Here is a 10,699-nt window from a genome sequence, read left to right as displayed (position 1 = left end):
ATCTTATTCTTAATTAACATATGCATGCTTTTTTTGACTATATTATTTTTTTCCCTAAAAATCTCTTAGATTAAAGACTAGAAGCACGAGCTTGGGGAAGTATTTCTAATAGGAAAAGTCATATGATTCTACAAGATATATAATTCCTCATATTAAATTTGAAGCAAAGAATATCCCTAAGCTTGAAATCAATCCTTTTTGACAAATAATATACTACATAAATCCTTAAAAAGTTCATAGAAAACCTCTTTGCCTTTTGGTCATGCTAAAAGCAGAGAATATATGCCAACTTCCTTGAACTAATAACAACTTTCTTCAAGGAAAGGATAATGAAACACAATATAAATAACATAGATATTCTCAAAGTGATGAAATGAAATAGTTGCGGATATTTATGATCTCATCGCCATAGCTTATATCCAACCATGGGCAGTCAAGATGGTTTGTCCCCTTTAATGTGTACCATCTCTTGAAATGTTTTCATGTTTGTCTGCATAATTATTATATAATTTGGCACGTATATGCGTCTAACTATTATTTTGGCATTTATGCCAGATGCAAATGGACAAACCTGGTTATCATTATGATTTATTGGGCAGGGATGAATTTTGGATTAAACTTTCTATTTGCATAATACGTTTTACTTGTCGCCTATTGCTTTTTTTTTAAAATCAACTATAGTTATTGAAAAGTCTTTCATTATGCCCAAAATGGCTTGAAAAACTAAACAAACATAATTTCAATAATATGTTTATAAACAGAATAATAATTTCATTTTTCATGAAAAGTTAACTTGCGGCAAGCACATATGCGTCCCACAAAATTATTTGTATATATATATATATTTGCTTATTATATGTCATTCACAAATAATATTGCAGACATTACACGATCTATAGTAGATGCACCACCAGCTCATTACGTAGTGAAAGTACAATCATTTTCACTCCTTGCGAAGAATTCTATAGAGAGATATGAATCAGGGAATTTTGAAGCTGGAGGCTACAAATGGTATACATTTATATGTTCTATGTGAACATAATGATATTGGTTACTTTTACAATTCTTGCTTCCGCAACAGTTTCCTTGGATAACTAGATCAATGATTAAGTTTTATATACAGTTTTCAGAATTTTTTTTATACCGAAAATAATCTTTATTTTTAATAAAACAATTTTCAAAAACACTTTTAGTTTATATATTCATAGTAATTAACCAGTGAACATGCTTACAATTCGTAGGAAGTTAGCTCTGTACCCTAATGGAAACAAGAGGAGGAATGTAATGGACCATATTTCACTTTACTTGTTGTTGGACGACACAAGTTCCCTTCATCATGGTTGGGAAATCTATGTCTATTTTCGATTCTTTTTGTATGATCAAAAAAACGACAACTACCTAGTTGTCCAAGGTATCTATTTTAACTTTTTTATCTTATCTTTGAATACATTTACTTTTCCCACGGAAAATTATTTGTTTACTTAAATATTGTTTTACTTTCCTATATTTGAAAAAAGATTTTATGCTGATAGTTCAGTTTTCTTACCATTTTTGGGACACTGCATTTAATAGATACTGTGAGAAAGGAAAGGAGATTTCACAAAATGAAGGTTGAATGGGGATTTGATCAATTTCTTCCTCTGAAAGATTTCAACCTTGCCTCTAAAGGTTATCTGGTGGATGACACGTGTGCTTTTGGAGCAGAAGTCTTTGTTTGCAAAGAAAGAAGCACAGGCAGAGGAGAATGTTTGGTAATGATGAAGGAAATCATTACATACAAGCACCTCTATGTGTTTGACAACCTTTCAAAGTTGGATTCAGAATGCTATGATTCTAAACCATTCAATGCTGGAAACTACAAGTGGTACAAATGATTAACCCTTGTTTATACACACTATTTTTTATTATATCACTAATCATGAAATCAATGATAATATATAATGCATGTTTGGTTTCTCATCTATGATCCATCTTTAAGTAAGAGTAACATAAAAATTGATGCAAAAGTAACTGATTGTTGTTTTCACTAATTCATATCCAACTAAAATTGATGTAAATCCATACATGCTCATAGTTGAAGAAAACTTTAATAAGATTAATTCAAGGATCTTTGCATCCTATGTGCATTTACTTGAACCTAACTTGAAGTTTTTCTTTAAAACCGAGAGCAAATGACAGACATCTTAACTATTTCCTAATTTGTCATTATGTTGTTTTTTGGCAGGAAGATAAAACTATATCCCAAGGGAAAAGATGTTGAAATGGGAAATTATCTTTCTCTGTACCTAGCCTTAGCTGACCCTTCAGCCCTTTCTCCTGGTTCCAAAATATATGCACAGATAATATTACGCATACTAGACCAAAAGCAAGCCAAGCATCACTTTGGAAAAGGTACAATTTGATAATTTTTTGAGTTGTAATTCCTCAAAATAAACACCATTGTTTAAAAAAAATGTATCGAAAATCTCGTATCGATAATAATATAATATCATAATAGTGTATATAGATATGAAATAATTCTCATATGACAGTATGGTTTTATAAAATTGAATTATGTTCAAATTTATTTTCTTAAAAAAAATCATTGAATGAATAATTAACATTATGGAAAATATTCTTCTCAAGTCTAAGCAATCAAAAGCATGTATTAAGTTCAATAACTGACAACCTCCTTTTCCTGTAGCTAACTACTGGTTTAGTGCCTCAACCCACGAAAATGGTGCATCCAGATTTATGCCTATCAATAATTTCACCAATCAAAACTTGGGTTATGTGGTGAAGGACACCTGCTTTGCAGAGGCAGAGGTTATAGTTCTTGGGGTAGTTGATGATTTGCCCTGAGATTATGTTATTGATGAGTGCTTTCTGTGGATGTAATAGTTTTCAATTATGTGTATATCCATATTCAAAATGGACACTGACATCAAAAGTCTTCTACTTTCTAACATGAAAAAAAAAAAGCGACTCTTTTAACCTTAATTTCTATATTTTAGTTAAAGTACTACAAATCATTGTTTACACATGAGAGTAGATGTATGCTTATAGAATGGAGAAAGTAGAGAAGAAAAAAGTCAACACTGAAAAAAATGGTTTATCTTTAGATGATTCAAAAATTGACAATTGAACTACACATTAAAAGCATTACATATATAATAACCAGCATCATTCACCAAACACCAAATAATAAGGATGTTAATGCAAATTAGAATTTTTGACAGAACATGTATAGCGTTTAGGAGTAGTATTTTTCTTGTCCAATTCAGGTAGGTCTGTTCTTGAATATTCCTCAATGCATGAAAACACAGTAGTCACGAGATAGCTCAAGAGTTTCTTACGAAAGTTGTATATGCATTGGTTCCAATTCAAACATTCAGCATAGAATGTTGAAAAGTCAAGCATCTGTGGGGTCTCACTTTTCAAAGTGGAATTAAAATTAAAAAAAGTTAATCTAAACCAAAAAGTCTTACAAAGATTTGGGTATTTGACTATGATGTTTTCCAACTCCTTTTGTCGTTCATATGCTCCAAATCAAAATCGTCCAACAACCATGCAGTGCCGAAGTAATATAATAATATATAGATACATTTATTTAATAAAATAAATTTAATTAGACTTATTTTTGAAATTTTTTAATAATTTTTATTTTAAATTAAATTTTAATGATAAAATTATTAACCTAAACTTTGTTATGTATTAAGAAAATTTAATTTAATAATTAAAATAATTTAATATAAAATATGAATTATTAAATTAATTTTAAAGAAAGTGGTATATATATATATATATATATATATATATATATATATATATATTATTTTAGAAGAATTCCCGTTTGAATTATTACAAGCTCCAATGGAAATGGAAAAGTAAGCAAAAAGGGACAGAAATCGTTTAATTATTGCGTTGCTCCCACTGTGACAAACAAGGAAAGAGTAAAAATATCATAAAATAAATAAGTTAAGGAAATAAGGAGGTAATAAATTAAAAAGTGGTGAACTTTTTTTTTTTTTTTCTTTCTTCTTATATATATTATTCTTTTATTTATTTATTACTTATTTTTTAATTAAATAATTAAATTTTTACTCTTTTTTTTATATTTTATTTTTGTCGTATTTCTTTCTTCTCTACTAAACCCAAGATTACTCTTGAACGAGTGTTTCAGCGTGATATCATTTCGTTCTGGTGCACACAAATGCGATTTGTTGGTAATATAAAAGTGCCGGAGATTTTAAAAATATCTTTATAAAAAAATAATAGTTCGTATCGCTTTTAATAACTATGATGCTGGATGTGGTACCATGATTCACCTACCCATTGTTTACACATGGACTAAACAATGGTCAGAATTGGTGGGTATTTGTTTTTCAACCACGTCATCCCTTTCAAAATCTCCTACGTACCTCTTCCATTTATCAGCTATCACTCAATTTTTGAATGTTCCACGAAATGGAAATATAAGAGGAAAATAAAACGGGGTGACTCTGTTTGTTATCTAGCAAAACAATTCTATGTTGAATTCAACGTTTCGATATCTGAAATTCTACGCACTTTTTTTTAAATGTTCAATTAAAGAAATTAAGAAATTTTTAATATATAGTTAATTTTTTTCTTCTAATTTTTAATACTACTCTACACACTATTTTTTCTCCTAAACATAAATATCTAAAACAATTAAAATAAGTTAATTTAATTTATTACAAGTTGACATTCTAAATGGGTTTAACCCAATCTAATCCATTTTTTAAGAAATCAAGAAAATGACAATTTGACTTGATCTATCATAGATTAAAAATTAATTCATTATTTTTTTAAAAAACTAAATATCAATATATATATCAAAAAATTTATACAAAGTCATTTATTAATTCAAAAACAAATAAAAAATAAAGTGTCTTTCAAATGATATATATATTTTTTAATTATTGGGATATAACAATTTTATTATGTTTTAATTTTTGGTGGATTATGTGAGTCAATTTAACTCAAATTTATTTGACTTATAGGTTAAGTGAGTTAAGATTGGTATAAAAAAAATTAACTCACTCTAACTTGAACTTGTGGAGAGTTAGATTGATTATAAAACTGATTCATTTTATGAGTATTTTTTGTCAAAAATTAAGGATTAATCTTTTAAAGTATTGAGATTTAATTAAAAAATCAATATTTTCTAACAAATGTTTTTCTAATGCATGGATAATATTTTTAATAATTTATCACTAACCATATATTTAAGATAAAATATTATCTGTAAAAAACATTAAGAACTCATTCAGCATTCCTTAAGAGATGAAAAGTCCTAGTAAAAACATTTATAAATTAACCATCCATAAAGTATGAATATTTTTCTTGCGAGTAGGCATGACAATCTAACCCGCCCGTGGATACTCGCCTCAATTTAGACAGGGAAAACTCGTGTTTATCAGGTTCGAGTTCGGGTTTTCTCCGATTGATAAAATCGGGGGCAGGGTGGGGACAGGATATTAATACTCGCCCCACTCCCGACCTCGTCCCTACCCCGCTTAATAATATAATTTAAAAAGTTATTTATATATATATATATAAACTAAAATTAAAAATATTTATATATAAAAATTTATATTATTTTATTTTTCTTTTATTTTTTAAAAAATTTATTTATATTTATTTAAAAGAAAAAAGAAAAGAAAAAGAGTGGAAGTGGAGGCAGGGTGGTGACAGGGCGGGGAAACCCAAACCCGCCAGAAACAAGAAGGGATACCCAAATTTTATCCCGATCAGCTTTGCGAGCCAGATTAGTAATTGTATTTGTTTACATAGCATCATTGTTCATTTAATACATGCAATTAAAAGCATTAATACTAGAACTCTAGAAGGGATTGAGAGAGAGAATGAGAGTCAAAAGCAAAGACAAATAAGAAGGTGTCCAAGAAATGGAACGGCATGCAGCATGCAAGTCAAAATCAGAGTTGGCCAACCCCGAATGCTGAGGTTGGTATTGGTAAGGCTGGCCCTTTTACACTAACTCAACTCAACTCAACCACTTCTCTCACATCCACTCAACGCTTCAGATTCATTCTCACTCCCCAATCTCACCCGTCCATTCAAATGCACATGCAAATCGATGAATCTAACCCATTTTCTAATCTTGTTTCTTAGGGGCCTTTCCGTCATCAAATCTAACCCATTTCCCCTATAAATCCCAACTCCATGCTCACATTTCAACTCGCATCGCTTCAGACTTGCCCCACTCAACCACCACTCCTCCTTCATACCTCTCTCTGCTCTTCCACCTTTTAAGGTACCCTTCTCTCCCAACCTTCTGATTCTTCTCATATCGTTCATTCCGTAGTTCAATTTCGGATCTTGCTCTCTGGGTCACTTTGCTTTTGTTTTTCCTCAATTGGGTTGTCTTTGTTTCCCCCAAACGTTTTACAAGAATGTTAAATCTACTCTGTTTCTTTATATGCTGCGAAATACACTTTAGCCTTTCAGATCTAGTCGAAATCGTATCATATTGCCATTTCTTTCTGAAAAAAAAAAAATTTACTTTTTTGTGGGATTTCGGATTCCTCATTATACCCTGACCTTGCACTGAGATGGGGTTCTGTAATTATCAGAGGGTTTTAGTAAATTTTGGAGTTGTGGTGGAAGAATAGTCCCTTCACCTATACCCAAGCCCTCTTTGTTACATGCTTTGTCTCTATGGTTAAAGAATGGCACTTTATTTGTTTTACTTTTTTATCCGAATCTTATGCATGTGTTTTGCTCTCTTTTGTAAACGTGGCACCTAGTAAAAAAAATATTTAATAAAAATTACTCTTAGATTAGAAAAAGAGTCTTATAGTAACTATACTACGATTCCTCTTTATATTTTTGGTACTTATTCCATGCTTGTTGTGCAGTTTAAAGATGGCAGAGACTTTCCTATACACCTCCGAGTCTGTGAACGAGGGACACCCCGACAAGCTCTGCGACCAAATCTCCGACGCTGTCCTCGACGCGTGTCTTGAACAGGACTCAGACAGCAAGGTCGCATGTGAAACATGCACCAAGACCAACCTTGTCATGGTCTTCGGAGAGATCACAACCAAGGCCAACGTTGACTACGAGAAGATCGTGCGCGACACCTGCAGGAAAATCGGCTTCGTCTCAGACGATGTGGGACTCGACGCCGACAACTGCAAAGTCCTCGTGAACATCGAGCAGCAGAGCCCCGACATCGCTCAAGGCGTGCACGGCCACCTCACCAAACGCCCTGAGGAAATCGGCGCCGGCGACCAGGGTCACATGTTCGGCTACGCCACCGATGAAACCCCGGAATTGATGCCACTGAGTCACGTCCTGGCGACCAAACTCGGTGCCAAACTCACCGAGGTTCGGAAGAATGGGACATGCCCTTGGCTGAGACCTGATGGGAAGACCCAAGTGACTGTTGAGTATTACAATGACAAGGGTGCAATGGTTCCTGTTCGTGTCCACACCGTGTTGATTTCAACTCAACATGATGAGACTGTGACGAACGATGAAATTGCTTCTGATCTGAAGGAGCACGTGATCAAGCCTGTGATCCCTGAGAAGTACCTTGATGAGAAGACCATCTTCCACTTGAACCCTTCTGGGCGTTTTGTGATTGGTGGGCCCCACGGTGATGCTGGTCTCACTGGGAGGAAGATTATTATTGATACCTATGGTGGTTGGGGTGCTCATGGTGGTGGTGCCTTCTCTGGGAAGGACCCTACCAAGGTTGATAGGAGTGGGGCCTACATTGTGAGGCAAGCTGCTAAGAGCATTGTGGCCAGTGGACTTGCAAGGAGGTGCATTGTGCAAGTTTCTTATGCTATTGGGGTGCCTGAGCCTTTGTCTGTGTTTGTTGATACTTATGGCACTGGGAAGATTCCTGATAAGGAGATTCTCAGCATTGTGAAGGAGAATTTTGATTTCAGGCCTGGGATGATTTCTATCAACCTTGATCTCAAGAGGGGTGGCAACAACAGGTTCTTGAAGACTGCTGCTTATGGACACTTTGGCAGAGAGGACCCTGACTTCACTTGGGAAGTGGTCAAGACTCTCAAGTGGGAGAAGGCATAAGAAATTTGAGTTTTTTGAGCTTGCCCTTATCTGTCTAAATATTCGATCAACACTGTCCTCGTCTCTTGTTCTGTGTGTTTCTCACCCCCTCTTACTATTTTGTTTCTTCTATGTTCTTTTACATTTGTAATTTTTTATTACATGATCGAGTAAAATAACGTGGTCTCAGTTTGTATGCATAACACCAATGCATGCCTTGATATCATAGTATTCAATTCAAATGTTTTCATTGCAATGCTTCTTTCGATGAACTCACATGCATTTTAAATACTTGGTGCTCCCAATTTAAAAAAAGAAAAAGAAAAAGAGCTGCAATTTGGATAGAAGATAAATGGTAAACTAGTCAAGTATGGTGTTGGGTAGATTAAATAACTGCCAAACAACGTTGTTAACCGTTGAGTAGTGCAGGTCCTGTGAGATGCTGTTTTCTTGGTTAAAAATTAGTGACACTCACAACTAAGGAAATCATATTTTATTTCCGGTTTTTCTTAAACAAAGCTACTCCAACATTTTTTACATACTTAATTGTTGTTGGTTTTCGTTTACCTACTCATCACCATTGGAGCTGAGAAAAGTAGTTTGAACTATGTGCAAATATAGTAATGCATACAATTTTATGCGTTTTTGTTAAAATTTTTGAAATTTGGAAAGATTGTCATCACAAAATGTAAGTATCGATGGTTAAAAAGGTGTTCAATTCATGCTCTCATGTTATAGGAGGAAAGTGGGCGAAATGTGCAAATAAGATTTCTTGTGAGCAAATATTTGGAGATGTCATGTATAATTTTTTTTAAATGAAAGTAAATAAAAGAAAGGAAAGATTACAAAAATCTGCACTCCGCATCATATTTGTACCAATGCCTACTATTATAAGGAGACTATAATAGTTTTTTTTTCCTTTTTTTTTTTGAAGGTGACTATTATAGTGTAATGTTGTACCAAGGCTTACTATATATTACAAGAAGACTTCACTAACAAAATCGCATAAGAGGGATTCGATGCCCACAACCCACAAAACATCCTTATATCCAAGCAACTCAAATAACAATCCAGATAATTCTGCCTTCGTGTTATGTTGAAAGCAAAATTGTTTGTCATGTGCACTTCTTTTTTATGGTTCATCTTACATTTAACAGGCTATGTAATTTTATGTAATGGAGTTTAGAAACTTATCCAGAATTACATTTTTTTTTTTATATTTTAAATAATTTTATTAATCCTTTTTATTTTTAATATATTACGTATTAAAGAATTTTAAGTGTTGTACATTTTTTTTATTATCCGTTAACTAGCAAATTAAACACACTAGATGCAAAGTGCTTAAATTTTTGGCCCGTTAGCTTGCTTCATGGACCAATCTCATTGAATCCGGTTAAGTACTGTTTTAGGGTTCAGTGAGTAATAATTTTAATTTCTCTCTCAAATATATGAATCTTTTTCTTTTGTTTGTCCAAAAGAAAGAAAGAAAGGCCTTTCTAAAAAGTTTATGAACCCATTTAAGCAAAATATATAAAATAAAACAAAGTGTGATACTATCATATGGCCCTATGAAATATACCTGCTGAAGTGGGTCATTCCTGTTTTGTAAGGCAAGGATAAGACAAATGCAAATTTTACATCTCTTATCCCAAAGCGAATGAATCTTGGCATTCCATGTGATTTATTTATCCTTCCAATTCTTATTATTGATTAGATACTAATAGCATGATTAGCATTGATAGTACTAGGCACCTCCCAAAGGATAAGTGAATAATACTATACCAATTGAATTGAGAACCACGAAAGCGAATTATAAAAGATGCCAAGACAAGAGATCCATAATAGGTGTTGGTTGAGGTATCTTTATCAAGGTTACAATGCACTACATTTCTATGTTGCCGGAAGCTGCAAAAGCCAAAAAGGGACCAACTACAACACCAATATTCGTATCTCACTTTTATTATACTATTCTTATTTAAGATGGATCGACACTTTAAACAGGGACAAATACAACACCAATTTGTATTTCTCACTTGTCGTATTCAAAGTCTAACTTCTACTTTGGTTTGGGATATCCTATCTTGTAACATAATTTATAATTATTTCAGTTTTGTACCAATTCAGGTAACATAAATAAGAAGTACGCAGTTAAATAACATTTTATTATATTTATAATGATTAAGAGTATATTATGAAAAATATTTTCGTATCTTGTACCTTTTGCAATTTCTTATATCATGGAAGAATATTACTTTTGTCTTTCTCCAGGGCGGATCATAAATTTGACTCCAGAGGTATAAGATTAACAGTCATCGGTACACATTTCAATATCATATATATTTCATTGATATTTTATTTATTATATTATATATCAATCATACTTATATTATTTTTTAAGTGTTAATCAACATGATAATTTTATTTTATTAATATAAATAGATTTTAGGGAGACTGTAAAATATTTTTGTAGTAATTTAAATACACTTAAAAAAAGGGGTTTCTATCTTTTATTTTTACTTTTTATATATATAAGTATATCTGTCTGTAGAAATTTTTACTTAAATAATATTTTTTTTAAAAAAATTACAAAAGTATCAACTGTGCAGGTTTATTTACCAATGTAGAACTGTTTACTTTTCATGCTCAGAATTCG

General features: G+C 32.3%; 2 protein-coding genes across 2 annotated transcripts; both read left to right on the top strand.

The window, feature by feature from the left end:
• The first annotated feature begins 300 nt into the window (after positions 1-300).
• Positions 301-2,979, top strand: LOC109809881 (TRAF-like family protein). Its single transcript, XM_020373297.3, has 6 exons — positions 301-441; positions 882-1,011; positions 1,242-1,411; positions 1,573-1,864; positions 2,225-2,391; positions 2,684-2,979. Exons 1-6 carry the CDS (start codon positions 426-428, stop codon positions 2,839-2,841), a joined length of 933 nt encoding a protein of 310 aa, XP_020228886.1. The 5' UTR covers positions 301-425; the 3' UTR covers positions 2,842-2,979.
• Positions 2,980-5,904: 2,925 nt separating this feature from the next.
• MTO3 (S-adenosylmethionine synthetase family protein) lies at positions 5,905-8,267 on the top strand. Its single transcript, XM_020371480.3, has 3 exons — positions 5,905-5,977; positions 6,136-6,277; positions 6,882-8,267. The coding sequence occupies exons 1-3, from the start codon at positions 5,920-5,922 to the stop codon at positions 8,065-8,067; spliced, it is 1,386 nt and encodes a 461-aa protein (XP_020227069.2). The 5' UTR covers positions 5,905-5,919; the 3' UTR covers positions 8,068-8,267.
• The last annotated feature ends 2,432 nt before the right edge of the window (positions 8,268-10,699 follow it).

The sequence above is a fragment of the Cajanus cajan genome, chromosome 5 (genome assembly GCF_000230855.2).
Source record: "Cajanus cajan strain Asha chromosome 5, NIPB_CcT2T_4, whole genome shotgun sequence".
In the NCBI taxonomy this organism is placed as follows: Eukaryota; Viridiplantae; Streptophyta; class Magnoliopsida; order Fabales; family Fabaceae; genus Cajanus; species Cajanus cajan.
This window is presented reverse-complemented; position numbering and strand designations above follow the sequence as displayed.